This window comes from Salmo salar, chromosome ssa01 (assembly GCF_905237065.1).
Source record: "Salmo salar chromosome ssa01, Ssal_v3.1, whole genome shotgun sequence".
NCBI classification, from domain to species: Eukaryota; Metazoa; Chordata; class Actinopteri; order Salmoniformes; family Salmonidae; genus Salmo; species Salmo salar.
In genome coordinates this window covers 79,108,471-79,123,507 of record NC_059442.1, presented here as the reverse complement: position 1 = coordinate 79,123,507, position 15,037 = coordinate 79,108,471, and the positions used below count along the sequence as shown (strand labels likewise).

The 15,037-nt window shown below is 41.9% G+C and overlaps 1 protein-coding gene across 2 annotated transcripts; it reads right to left on the bottom strand.

The window, feature by feature from the left end:
• Window positions 1–2,462: 2,462 nt before the first annotated feature.
• Window positions 2,463–7,612, bottom strand: LOC106612617 (kelch-like protein 31). 2 transcript variants are annotated; one of them, XM_014213955.2, is made up of 3 exons: window positions 7,457–7,612; window positions 4,746–5,951; window positions 2,463–4,584 (listed from the first exon to the last, which is right to left on the bottom strand). In XM_014213955.2, exons 2-3 carry the CDS (start codon window positions 5,918–5,920, stop codon window positions 3,852–3,854), a joined length of 1,908 nt encoding a protein of 635 aa, XP_014069430.1. In that variant the 5' UTR covers window positions 5,921–5,951; window positions 7,457–7,612; the 3' UTR covers window positions 2,463–3,851. The 2 variants fall into 2 exon arrangements, with proteins under 2 accessions (XP_014069430.1, XP_014069439.1); XM_014213964.2 differs by having other exon boundaries at window positions 4,746–5,948; window positions 7,457–7,579.
• Between the last annotated feature and the right edge of the window lie 7,425 nt (window positions 7,613–15,037).

Below are 15,037 nucleotides of genomic sequence, written 5' to 3'. Positions count from 1 at the left end.
ATGAAAGGGATGATGGACATCCACAAATTAATACATACAATATCATATTAAATGCAGGGAGAAAGATTTATATCTACTATGTTACGTCTACTCCTGAGTCCATGTTGCATGGTGGTACTAGCTAACTCATGTCTGACTACAACAGTACACCAACTAGCAGTAACAAAAACAAACCAACCCAGGGCCATAGCAAAATATGTCACAGTTGGTTTGATAGTGTCACAGGCCTGAATCTAATCCAATCTGGAGCCAGTCATAGAATTAGCTTCCAAATGAGATTACGTTATTTCTTGAGCTATGTTTTATAATTGAGGGACGATGACAATTGTTGACTCTATTTTTCTGTTAGACAAAGTGCACAGTTGGTTGCCAGACTGATCCCCTGGTCATGAACAGATGCCGGGACCAACCAGAAGGACCAAATGTGGGTATCATAATATGTCCAGCAATGTGATTGCAATGGTGTAGTACCTCAAAAAATATTTTCATTCATTGTTCACTTGCTATTTTCACAGCTTCTCAGGCAAGAGCTCAGAATAAAAGTGTGTAATGCGACACAAGTACTCTTGTGACACCTCCTCCGTTGTTGCCAGAGTCTCCCTTGACTCCTATGAAAAGGACACACCATCATGAGACCTCTGATATTGTCCCGAGTTACTGCCCTGATGACACAGATGACTTCATCAACAACGACAGGTAATGTGTGTTATGTAAAATGTGAAAAGCTGTATAAAAAAATACCTGGCATGATAAAATAGTAGGCTAATTCTTCAGTAGACCTGTAGAGTCATTTTGGTTGTGAAGTGCATTATCAAAAAGCTTTGTCCTTTCATTAGAACAAAATACAATTTACCATTTGGCTGTCTATTATATCACCCTGTCGCAGGACCTCCCAGTCATCACCACCTCATACAATTGCATGCTGCAGTTGTTTGAGAGCTGTCCAGTTTGCAGGTGAACATGCAGCATAGAGAAGACAAGCAAGGGGGCCCTCATCAGCATCATGCAGACATGCTCTCGCTGTCAGCAACCTTCACCTGTCAGCGGCAACAGCTTTCACAGGCTCATCATTTGTACAAATACAGAAGGTAACCCACTTCATTACTTTGATACATTTGATAACCTAATTGTGAAACATAATATATGTAAATTGACATTATTTGTTGCATATTTTCTACTTGGATGCATAGAATGTCCAGGGCATAACCAAGCTCGATGGAGCCAGCCTAAGTGCTGTGTTCACCATTCTATTTCACTTCACATTTTATGATATCTGAAGTGAAATATAAAATGGCTGTTGGTTCCACCAGGCTAATCATAACCACCATTGATAATGAAATCAGTGCTTTCTGTGTGTGTGTTTGTGTGTGACCGACCAGTATCTTTGATGAGAGGCCAGGAGCTGATCTAAGCTGCTATGCCCATCAATGGCAAAAACCTCACCTTCAGCCTTACCTCTTTCCTGTTCACAAATGGTTGCTGATGGGGAGAAAATAATTAGTTACAATGCCTTCGGAAAGTATTCGGACCCCTTTACTTTTTCCACATTTTGTTAGGTTACAGTCTTATTCTAAACTTGATTAAATTAAACATCTTTATAACTTAAAAAGGTTTATTTTCTTAACCAAATTACTATATAGTAAAAAACAACAATATAGGTTTTTCAGATATCAAGACAGAATCGCTCTTTTGAAAATAGCAAAATGGGGCAAGCAAACTTGATGGAATAATGATTAAGTCATATTGCCATTTAGAGTGACCTACATTGCTGACGTTATTGTTTCACATATACACACTGTTAACCTTAGATCTGCAATGTATTACTGATAACTCACAGATGTTGGTTTTGAGATGATCTGTATTATCTATGCTGCAAATTACAGGGCTAAAATTGTTTTTGCACACTTCGACACTGTGAAGAGGACTGAAAATGTCGCCCTCTGTAGTCTACTACTTGTACTTCTTCTCTACGTGAGGTTTGAACCTGATAGTCACAACGATTCAACAATGGGTGGAGTTAGACCATGAAAGAAGGTGGCTCATGTATGATTATTCAAGTTCATAGGCAAATATGTCTCACAGCCATGGGATTTACTGCAAATAGGCCAAGTAAGCTCAGACCTGTTCAGCAGACCTGGGTCAAATACATGTAATATACTTTCAAATATAGAAAGTATTTGAGGTGTGCTTGATTTAGCTCACTCATTTAATTAGACTATTCCCTTGGTTCCATTGAACAGGTCAAACTAAATAAATTACTCATGTACAGTTATTATACTGATTGATTGATGATGAATAACTTTTTTGTAGATGTATGCCTGCAAATGAAATTACTTGGCTTCTGTGGCCTCATGAAAGTATGAAAACTCATATCAAAGATAAAATGAAATATGTGTTTGCATATATGACAGTAAAATATAGCTTTGTATAAATAACATAGAAATAGTCAAGTTCAGACAATATTTATGTAGTTTTTTTTATAGTGGTGTATAGCCTTGAAGAAAAAGGCTATAGGCGCAGTGAAATGTGTTGTTTTACAGAGTCAGCCATAGCAGTACAGTATGATGAGACATTCCAGCTTCACCTACAAGTGAGGGCACCGTTTAAAAATGTAAACATAAGAACAAGACAAATCATGAGCTTTCAGGGAAATTAAGAGGCACTGTTGCAGAGTGCCCACACCCTTAACAGCTCAGGCTAATAGCTTAATGTTCCAGTATTCACAATTCTTTACAAAACATATATGACCACTGTCAAATTAATTTTTGACCCATTCAACCTTCATCATAACTACATTCTCCCAGCTTCTTCTGAGGCAGGACAGTACATAGGATCATAATTTGACCTATATTGTCACAGCAAAATAATCCTGCAGCAACAGGATTTGAATGTTTAGTCCACAATGTTGCTTGATCGGTGGTTAGGTTATTAGCTGGCCAAAAGTAGTGTACATGAAAAGTGCTGTTAATATAACCATGTGTTAGTATGGGTTTTCAGTGAATTTATGGGTTTTCACTAAGCTCATCTGCATTTCCTGCTGCGCAAGAAGATCTCAAAAGAGTGATCAAATTCATCCCAATTCACATAACTGTACTGTGTAGTGTGTTAAATGCTCAAGTAAAAGAAGCAACAAATACTAACCAACAGCACCTACTCCTGGTAGATACAATATATCATTTCTTCATGATTTATTAATCCAGCAACAAAGTAATTCCTTTACCTTCTGCATTGACATCTAATTTCAGAGACATTTTCTTTTCAAGTTGAAATGTTATTTCACAGTTGTATATGATGTTTTAAGTATACAGTCTTCCATCATCATATGTCCAGTCTTTGTTTATACTATATACAGTGTATTTAGCTTTATGTCACTGGAAAATAATGATAGTGACATTATAACAAGGGTTCAATATATGGGCATGTTTATGTGTATTGTATAAATAATGCAGTTACTATTAGCACATATACCATCAAATAAGTATTATATTGGGAATAACAGCTATGGTCTGTGGCTGATTCAACTATTATGGCTGAATAGGCCCCAAAAGAAAAGAAATGTTCCCATCATAATAGAAGATTTTAATTTGTCTCACAACACAAACAACTTCCTGAATTGTCACACATTAAAGCCTTAATTAAACTCATGAAAACAATTTGAATATATCTGATTCAATTCCAAATTAGTTGTATGTGTGACATTTGTATGTTATCACTTTTTTTCTGACCTTAAGTAGGGATGATCACTTTCTGCATTGAAAGCCATAAAGGATTTTCTGAAATGAACTGGCCAGAGGATTTTTGGTCTTGCTTTAATTAGCAAGTAAACTACTTTTCAAACGACCTACCAGACTCTATATGCTGACTGGCGCAGATAAAACTGAGCTGGCCCTGGACTCTCGTGTTTTGCGTGTGGGTATGGTAACGACACAGCATGAGATGCCAACTGTAGCCTCTGGCAACTCATCGTCCTCAGTCCATTCATTGAGGTCAGGGTTATACACCTGGATGCATTTCTTGTACTTCTTCTCAATCTCGTTCCAGCCTCCAAGAAGATAGATCTTATTATTCATGCTGACGATACCAGCAGTGCTCACTCCTGTGTTCAGGGGGGCAGAGTAGCTCCACTGCCCATTGTGAGGGTTGAAACACTCAACAGCTAAGACATCAACCCTCTCTCCACGGCCACCCAGCTGGCTGCCACCAATCACGTAAGCCCGTTCTCCGACTGTAGCAGCGGAATGCCAGCCTCTAGGGGAGCTCAAACTGTTTTTATCCTGCCACACATCAGTGGAAGGATCATAGCTGCACACAGCCCTGGAGTACGCGTTGTTGATGTAACCACCGCTAACAAGGATCTTGCCATCAATGACAGAGCTGGCATGGCAGCACCGGGGGATTTCCATGGGGGCTTTCATCTGCCATTGGTTAGAGGAGGGCACGTAGCACTCCATTGAAGCCTGGCATCCATCAGAGTTACGACCACCAATAGCGAACAAGAGGCCATTGAAGGTGTTGAGACTGAAGTGGGTGCGCTTCTGGATCATGTTGGTCAAATGAATCCAGGTGTTGAATCGAGGATCATACCTAATTGCCCATAAAAATGTATTAGATTCATATTATTATTCAATACACAATTGAATGTACAGTACAATAGCCTGTCATGGTCTGTGTAATATCGGCCATACTTTAAGAGCAGAGAAAATACATTTACAATAGAATAAGCTTATATAGACTCAAATCCTCACCTGCAGAAGTTGCTGACAGCATGTTTAGCCTGGTTCCTGGCATCATTCTGGTCTTCACCACCAGCAACATAAAGGAAGCAATCCAGGACTGCCACACACTGATTGAAGCTCTTGGCTGGCATCTCTGTGAGCCTATTCCATACATCGTCATCATCCCTGTAGAGGACCTCTTTGCTGAGAGACTTCTCCGTCAAGGCCGGTCGTCCACCCACTGTCAGCATGACCCGGAGGCCACCACGTACCTTTGTTCTGCGGGACTGCAGAATGTTCTGCTGGTAGGGCAACAGGTGGTAATTCATGGCGTCCACTAGGAGACGATGGCACTCGGGGTCCTGCATCATTCTGGGCACACTCTGGACATGGTTGACCAGGTCCATGGCTGAGATGGTCCCGAAGCGGATGTTGGTCAGAAGATCTGGGGCGTATTTCAGCCTCTTCTCGTTGAAGTCCAACCACTTCATGGCTATCTGAAAGGCTGTAATCTCAGAGGGCAACTGCAGGGAATCATCACTGAGGAAGTCATTGATCTGCTCGTAAGTGAGCTTCAGGAACTGCTCCATCTCAGAGAACTCTATAAAGTTCTCCCTCATGAACTTCTGGGAGGCCTGCTTTGTTTCTTTGAGGTTGTAGGTGTCGGCGATGTTGGCCACGTACATGCAGTTCTCCGCACTGAGCTCCTGCATGAGGAAGTCGCTGCACATCTTCACCAGGGTGTTGATCTGCAACAGCATGGCTGCTGCGATGGTGCTGCCAATGCTGTACAACGACAGGGTTAGTTTCCCTGAGTAGGCGTATGTGATGGCTGTGGCCAGGCCTGTGGGTGAAAGGTCGTTCAGGTCGATCTTCGTGAGGGCGGAATCCCTCTTTAAGATATTCTGAATGTACTCACTGCAGGAGGCCATGACAACTTTGTGGACATCGAAGGACTTTGACTTGGTGGAGACGGTCAGGTCACAGAGGAAACTGTCCTGCCTCATGGTACTAAGACCCTCCAAGAGATTAGGAGCATAAACAGGGTCAGTGACTTCACTTGAGATGCAGCTGAAGCCGTTTCCTCCCTCCAACAAGGTATTCAGCCCATTGATATTATTGATCGGGCTATCCTCGACCATTATGGTTATTTCATTGATATCCCCTTTGTTTTTTTTGGCAGTCTTGTTCTTTTTGGGAGCCATGTCTGCAGCAGAGGGACACAGCCCAGACCTACTGTAAAGAAAATAATAATATGACAGAGAGAGAGCAACCTTTGGATATTAACAATCACAATCACCACACCGAATGGTAAATAATACATTGAAGGCAAATCTGACTGATGTACAGTTTACTAAATATTGTCATACAAAATATTGTCAAAATCAGATGTGTAATATAGTAGGTAATAATCATTACCTATACTTGTGGTTATAAGTAGGTCTGCTTTTAGAAATTATCAGTCAAATCAAATCAAAGTTTATTTGTCACGTGCGCCGAATACAACAGGTGTCACCTTACAGTGAAATGCTTACTTACAGGCTCTAACCAATAGTGCAAAAAAGGTATTAAGTGAACAATAGGTAAGTAAAGAAATACTGCATTTATGCTGCATTTATGCAATACTGCATACTGCATTTATGCATGTTATATATGTTTCTGATATGTTGCTGCTGCCATTTGATAATGTATGTCGTGGAATAATTGACAAAGTGGTAGAATAAATCATAATCCAATTTGGCGCCAAATACAACAGGTGACCTTACAGTGAAATGCTTACTTATAAGCCCTTAACCAACAATGCAGTTTTTAGAAAAATAAGTGTTAAGAAAGTATATACTCAAATAAATTGAAGTGTGAATAAGGGAATGAAGTGGCTACATAAGGCTGTCTGAATAATAAAAAATAAAAAAATGTGTGCATTTATACTGCAATTTGGATATTTTAACCAAAGTTCAACACGTTAATGAAAACATAACCATTTTTTTCTTCTTCTGACATTTGGAGAGGATTGTGACAAGGGCATTACATTCCCAAACCACGTGAAGGCCTATTCTATCTTAGTTGCATTTTTGGCATTTATATTTAATACAAATTTAAAGCAATTTTGTTAGACATAATCAACGTCAACATGATTACTATAAACTGCCAACTCCCCCCACCCATCAAATGAATTAAAACGACAGAAGGTATAGTAGGACTATACCAGAATAATGCTATAGCCCAAGTCAGCAAGTCAACATTCCTCTCTCTGCATCTGTCATGATTTATCAGTACCATGTCCAGGAATAGCAACGCTTGATAGTTCAGCCATGAAGTTCCTTTTATAGACTTTGTGGCATGAGGACCTGGCCTAATGTCCTTCTAAAAACTTCTGTTATTATTACGATTATTTTTTACAAGATGTCCCAATGATCAACTAATCAATGAAATAATCCACGTTTCTAGAATTGATAAACATTATTGAAAAAGTCAGCAGATCTACAGTCAATAATAATACCAGCCTACAATAAAATATTGAGCATATAGTAAAAACTTGCCTAGTTATTTGGAAATCTGATGGAAATACACTGACAATACAACTATGGTTTCAAACTTACACATTAGGCTACTGTATTGTGTCACTGTGCCAAGATTAAACCAAACCTGTTGACACACATATAGGCAACTTTTTTCATTGACAGACACAGAGAAAATTCAATGACATAGGAATAATATGGCCTAAACGGGGACATACTTACCAAAGATATGAGAAGCCGGTGAAGAAAAGACTTGCACCTCCAGATAGTGTGCAGGAGAGAGAGACTCGCTATACTCAATGGTGCCAGAAGAGCTGGGCAAGCTCCTCCTCTGAGCATATGCGAATACAAGTATTGCACAATACGTGTGTGGAAGACTCATGAGTTTGGAGACTCTGAAGGCTGAAACCATACTCCTAATCAGGCAATCCGACACCCTAACAATAGTGTATTCATTTGTAATATGATAGCTGGGATCACCCTGAATAACTTTTCATATAGTATAGACTACATTAAAATCCATATTTCTGGCTTGATATCACAGGCCTAGTTGTCAACCAAGTTTAATACCTCAAGAGCATCGAGAGCATCCTGACCGGTTGCAGAAACTGCTCGGCATCTGACCACCTTTACTCCACACACAGAGATGCATACAAAGCTCTCCCCCGCCCTCCATTTGGCAAATCTGACCATAATTTTGTCCTTCTGATTCCTGCTTACAAGCAAAAACTAAAGCAGGAAGTACCAGTGACTCGCTTAATATGGAAGTGGTCAGATGACACGGCTGCTACACTACAGGACTGTTTTTCTAGCACAGACTAGAATATGTGTAACGCCCTGGCCATAGAGAGGGGTTTTTGTTCTTTATTTTGGTTAGGCCAGGGTGTTACATTGGGTGGGCGATCTATGTTCTTTTTTCTAGGTTGGTTTGTTTCGTTGATTTTGGCCGTGTGGTTTCCAATCAGGCACAGCTGTAGTTTGTTGTCGCTGATTGGGAGTCACACATAAGTAGCCTGTTTTTCCTTTGGGTTTTTGTGGGTGATTGTTTCTGTCTAGTGCTTTCTGTTTAGTTTTTGTACCTAGCAGAACTGTAGGCTGTCGTTCTTTTTTCGTGTTTGTTTATAGTGTTTCTATTAATTAAATATTTAATATGAATACACATCCTCCGCTGTACCTTGGTCTCCTACTTTCACCGACGACGGCCGTTACAATATGTTCCGGGATTCATCCAATGGCATTGAGGAATACACCACCTCAGTCATCGGCTTCATCAATAAGTGCATCGATGACGTCGTCCCCACAGTGACTGTATGTACATATCCCAACCAGAAGCCATGGATTACAGGCAACATCTGCATCGAGCTAAAGGCTAGAGCTGCCGTTTTCAAGGAGCGGGAGACAAATCTGGACGCTAATAAGAAACCCCGCTATGCCCTCAGATGAACCATCAAACAAGAAAGGGTCAATACAGGATTAAGCTTGAATCCTACTACACCGGCTCTGACGCTCGTTGGATGTGGCAGGGCTTGAAAACTATTACAGACTAGAAAGGGAAACCAAAATGCGTGCTGCCCAGTGACGCGAGCCTACCAGACGAGCTAAATACCTTTTATGCTCGCTTCGAGGCAAGCAACACTGAAAGCTGGGACCGAGAGACTGAAAAACAGCTTCTATCTCAAGGCCATCAGACTGTTAAACAGCCATCACTAACATTGAGTGGCTGCTGCCAACATACTGACTCAAATCTCTAGCCACTTTAACAATTAAAAATTGGATGTAATAAATGTATCACTAGTCACTTTAAACACTTTAATGGCACTTTATATAATGTTTACATACCCTACATTAATCATCTCAAATGTATATACTGTACCATCTACTGGATCTTGCCTTTGCCGTTCGGCCATCACTCAGCCATATATTTATATGTACATATTCTTATTCATTCCTTTACACTTGTGTGTATATGGTAGTTGTTGTGAAATTGTTAGATTACTTGTTAGATATTACTTGCATGGTCGGAACTAGAAGCACAAGCGTTTCGCTACACTCACATTAACATCTGCTAACCATGTGTATGTGACCAATACAATTTGATTTGATTTGATTTGACTTTGGGACTAAACACCTCCCTCTGCAACTGGATCCTGGACTTCCTGATGGGCCACCCCCAGGTGGTAAAAGTAGGCAACAACACGTCTGCCACGCTGATCCTTAACACTGGGGCCCCTCAGTGGTGTGTACTTAGTCCCCTCCTGTATTCCCTGTTCACCCACAACTGCGTGGCCAAACACGACTCCAACACCATCATTAAGTTTGCTGACGACACAACAGTGCCTGATCACTGACAACGATGAGACAGTCCATATGGAGGAGGTCAGAGAACTGGCAGTGTGGTGCCAGGACAACAACCTCTCCCTGAATGTGAGCAAGACAAAGGAGCTGATTGTGGACTACAGGAAAAGGCGGGCCAAACATGCCCCCATTAACATCGACAGGGCTGTAGTGGAGCGGGTAGAAAGTTTCAAGTTCCTTGGTGTCCACATCACCAACGAACTATCATGGTCCAAATATACCAAGGCAGTCGTGAAGAGGGCACGACAAAACCTTTTCCCTTCAGGAGAGGGTCCCTAGATCCTCAAAAGGTTCTACAGCTGCACCATCGAGAGAATCCTGACCGGTTGCATCACCACCTGGTATGGCAACTGCTCGGCATCTGACCGTAATGCGCTATAGAGGGTAGTTTGAATGGCCCAGTACATCACTGGGGCCAAGCTTCCTGCCATCAAGGACCTATATAATAGGCGGTGTCAGAGGAAATCCCATAAAATTGTCAGAGAATCCAGTCACAGTTGCAGTTAAAACTTAAGCTCAAAGAATCAAAAGAAGCAAGGAAGGTATTTTAGACGCACTAACAACAAGTGTAATTGCCTGTTTTTATCTGATTCTTTATTGTACAATTACTCACATCCTGGACAGTAATAGATTGACATCAATGATTCAAATTTGGTAGCCCTCGTTTGCCTTGTCGACTGAATCCCAATTATTGTACATTAGGCTACTGATTTACGAAATAAATCACATGGCCTATTATATTTTAAACATGCATATTGTCTGTAGAGCTGCTTCCTAAATCAATTCATGAAATGCTTGTTTTGTTTGACACTAATGAATGTTTGAAAGAGTTTACAAACAACTATTGTTAAAGTTTACATGGGAGTTTCTTGTGACTGATTGTATGCTGCTGTGTCTGAGAAGGCATTGGGAAGGCACCACTTCAGATTGGATTGGGAGTGTGGAGAAGCAGGGGTAGACATAACATAGTAAATGTAAATCTGGGACACGCCATTTAGTATGATGTGTTATGTTTCATTTGGCATTACTTTGTGGATGTCCATCATCCATTTCGTATGATATGTTCTGAATTGCAATTTGTACAATATGTTACGAATTTGCAAAACATATGATATAATACAAATTCCAAATTGCTGTGGCTAACAGTCGCTAACGCTGACGTTAGCTAGGTGGCTAACATTAATTAGGCTAGTGGTTAGGGTTACGGTTAAGGTTAAGGTTATGGGAAGGGTTACCTAACATGCTAAGTAGTTGCAAAGTAGCTAAAAAGTAGTAAGAGGGTGCAAAGTTGCTAAAATGCAAAAGTTGTCCGTGATGAGTTTTGAACATGCAACCTTTGGGTTGCTAGACAGTCGCTTTATACGCCCACCCCGACCAAGCACCCTACTTTCATTTTTGTCATAAGTAACCTTTGGACTTATGTAACCATACCAAACGTAACATATCACACTCATTTCAGTGTTTCTCGGATATAAGTTTACTATGTTACATCTAGTCTATGAGACCAGGTTGGGGTGGAGGAGAGTGTTGAAGGGAAGGGGAGATGCTCTGGTGCTATAATTAACAACCCAGCCAGTTGCCCAACTTGTGGCTGCTATCTGTCAATTCAGCACTGAGTTGCAGAAACACTAACTGGAATGGTTTTGTTTGAGATAATTATGAATACAGATGTAGCGCTCACCATCTGTCATGTGTGAAGACCTTGTTTTAAGTGTGTGCCTTATGTTTCTGGGTTGCATGTGGGGCCTCTGCTGCATACATGTAGGCTACGTAGGCAGCCACATTTTACAACCAAGGTGGATGCAGGCATTGCCCATTTATAGTTCATAGTAAAAGGAGTAGCCTAGCTGGGCGGGTAGTGTTCCCATACATAGCTCCTTCTCAGAATGCACCTTCAGCAATTCTGACTTTCTAGTGAACCGAAACAAGGATTACCATTTTGGGATGTATGTCAATTTGTTTCAGCTTTCATACACATTTTCTTTTGTACTTTTTCACACAAATTCTGCATGATGTCCATGGTAGTTTATGATAAACAATAATGTTGGCCATTATAATTGTGCAAGGACAGTATTATAATGTATCCTAATCACAGGTGATTGGTGCCAACTTTATTGGGGAGGATGGGCTCATGGTAATGGCTGGAGCGGAATTGGTGGAATGGTATCAGATACAACAAACACATGGTTTTCATGTGTTTGATGCCACTCCATTTGCTCCACTCCAGACATAATTATGAGCCACCCTCTCCTCAGCAGCCTCCACTGATCTTAATGTAAACTGAAGGTTTATGCTAAACATTATGGTTTATGCATAGACATCTGTTTATTTTACAGGTCCTGAAAATCATAAAGAAACTATAGGAGTTGGCTGTAACCCTAGACATTCTTGCAGTAAGACACTCCTATACTTAATTTTTTGTATATATTTGTATTATATATTATATATATAGTTTAGCATGAAGAGTTGTGGCTTGCATGCACCGATTTTTATTCAATTGAATGTATGTTTGTCTTGATTCTGATTAGGAGACCGGAATCAGTAAAGCTGTAAACTGTTTGCAGGAGAAGAAGCCAGGCTTATTTGTCATAGGCGCTAGCGTCCCACCTCCCCAAGAGAGGTTAATTTATTAGAATTAACACTTAAACAAAAGACAGGTGCACAAAAGAAAGGTGCACAGACTATACAGGAAATAACCACCCACAAAACACAAGTGACACAAACCTCAACTAAATATGGCCTCCAATTAGAGACAACGACAACCAGCTGCCTCTAATTGGAGGTCCTACCAAAAACCCAACATAGAAATAGAAAACTAGATTTAAACATAGAAATAGAAAACATAGAAGCTAAACCAAAAACACCAAAACACACAAAACAAACACCCCCTGTCACGCCCTGACAAAACTACAATGACAAATAACCCCTTTTACTGGTCAGGACGTGACAGTACCCCCCCCAAAAGTGCAGACCCCGAATGCACCTCAAAAACAAAACCCCACAAAAACAACCCCAAACTTAAAGGGAGGGAAGGGAGGGTGGCCACCGTCAACGACGGGCTCCGGGCTGGGGAGCGCCGCTGGAGGCTCCAGGCTGGGGAGCGTCGCTGGAGGCTCCTGGCTGAGGAGCGTCGCTGGAGGCTCAAGGCTGAGGAGCGTCGCTGGAGGCTCAAGGCTGAGGAGCGTCGCAGGAGGCTCAGGGCTGAGGAGCGTCGCTGGAGGCTCAGGGCTGAGGAGCGTCGCTGGAAGCTCCGGGCTGAGGAGCGTCGCTGGAGGCCTCCTGTGTGGAGCTGGGACCGGCCAACTCTCGCCCGGCAACGCTGCGGAGCCCTTACTGGCCGCACCGGACTGTGCGTGCGTATGGGCGACACCGTGCACATTTCAACGACAACCAGCTGCCTCTAATTGGAGGTCCTATCAAAAACCCAACATAGAAATAGAAAACTAGATTTAAACATAGAAATAGAAAACATAGAACCTAAACAAAAAACACCAAAACACACAAAACAAACACCCCCTGTCACGCCCTGACCAAACTACAATGACATATAACCCCTTTTACTGGTCAGGACGTGACATTATTAGTCAGACACTATAAGAAATTGGTTCCAAAAGAGACCTCAAGGTACAGTGTACTTAACGTACTTGCTTTGACTCATTTGGAATAATTTGTATGATGATTGTGTCCACTGTCCATTAACAGCATGTTTGAATTTCTCCCTAATACAGCCATACAGACAAGGATGATGCTTTGCAGAACAAGTTTTTGAAAACTGAAGTGGAGGTTCAAAACAGCTCAAAGGAGAAGTGCTCAAAACAGTTTATTGGGTATGGCACTACAAGCTTGGCACACCTGTATTTGGGGAGTTTCTCCCATTCTTCTCTACAGATCCTCTCAAGCTCTGTCAGGTTGGCTGGGGAGCATAGCTGCACAGCTATTTTCAGGTCTCTCCAGAGATGTTCGATTGGGTTCAAGTCTAGGCTCTGGCTGTGCCACTCAAGGACATTCATAGACTTGTCCCGAAGCCACTCCTGCGTTGTCTTTGCTGTGTGCTTAGGGCCGTTGTCCTGTTGGAAGGGGAACCTTCGTCCTAAGTCTGAGCTCTTGAGCGCCCTGGAGCAGGTTTTCATCAAGGATCTCTCTGTACTTTGCTCCGTTCATCTTTCCCTCAATCCTGACTAGTCTCCCAGTCCCTGTCGTTGAAAAACATCCCCACACCATGATGCTGCCACCACCATGCTTCATGGTAGGGTTGACGCCAGGTTTCCTCCAGATGTGACGCTTGGTATTCAGGCCAAAGTGTTCAATCTTGGTTTCATCAGACCAGTGAATCTTGTTTCTCATGGTCTGAGAGTCGTTTAGGTGCCTTTTGGCAAACTCCAAGTGGGCTGTCATGTGCCTTTTACTGAGGAGTGGCTTCCGTCTGATTGGTGGAGTACTGCAGAGATGGTTGTCCTTCTGGAAGGTTCTCCCATCTCCACAGAGGAAATCTGGAGGTCTTTCAGGGTGACCATCAGGTTCTTGGTCACCTCCCTGACCAAGGCCCTTCTCCCCAGATTGCTCAGTTTGGCCAGGCGGCCAGCTCTAGGAAGAGTCTTGGTGGTTCCAAATTTCTTCCATTTAAGAATGATGGAGGCCACTGTGTTCTTGGGGACCTTCAATGCAGAATTTTTTTTGGTACCCTTTCCCAGATCTGTGCCTCGACACAAGCCTGTCTCGGAGATCTACGGACAATTCCTTCGACGTCATGGCTTGGTTTTTGCTCTTGGTTTTTGCTCTGACATGCATTGTCAACTGTGGTACCTTCTATAGACAGGTGTGTGCCTTTCCAAATCATGTCCAATCAATTAAATTATCCACAGGTGGACTCCAATCATGTTGTAGAAACATCTCAAGGATGATCAATGGAAACAGGATGCACCTGAGCTCAATTTCGAGTCTCATAGCAGAGGGTCTGAATACTTATGTAAATAAGTTATTTCTGTTTTTTATGTTTAATAAATGTGCAAAAGTTTCGTCAAACCTATTTTGCTTTGTCATTATGGACCGGGAGAGGCAGGTCTATTCTGGTGCCAAGTCCTCTTTTCTGCCAACCATGATGTCCTTGTACCAGCAATGTATCCGGGCACTGCAGAACAACATTGACTGTGAGTATGGCTCAGGCAGGGAACCTCAACACTCGCACACAGGCAGTCCTTTGGACTGAGGGAATGTTGAGGCTCTGCGATCTTTTCCTATTGCTTTATGAGATCAGAGGGGTCCCATTTGAAATCCTTGAGCCAGTACTAGAACACTGTACACCTGATCAGCTGCTTTGTATTGAAGAGTGCAAACTGGTAAGAATCCCAGTCTTAAGCTGATTTTGAAGAGTCCTGATTTAGGTGTAGTGCCTGCAAGGGTTAATGCTGGAAAGACCTCTGATAACCTAACTTGATCCATACTTAACCC

Bases quoted from the DNA above. Each gene is read 5' to 3' on its own strand.
- LOC106612617 (XM_014213955.2), bottom strand. From the start codon at position 5,920: ATGGCTCCCAAAAAGAACAAGACTGCCAAAAAAAACAAAGGGGATATC. The intron at 4,585-4,745 runs GTGAGGATTTGA...ATGGGCAATTAG, and splicing joins GCTGTCAGCAACTTCTGCAG to GTATGATCCTCGATTCAACA.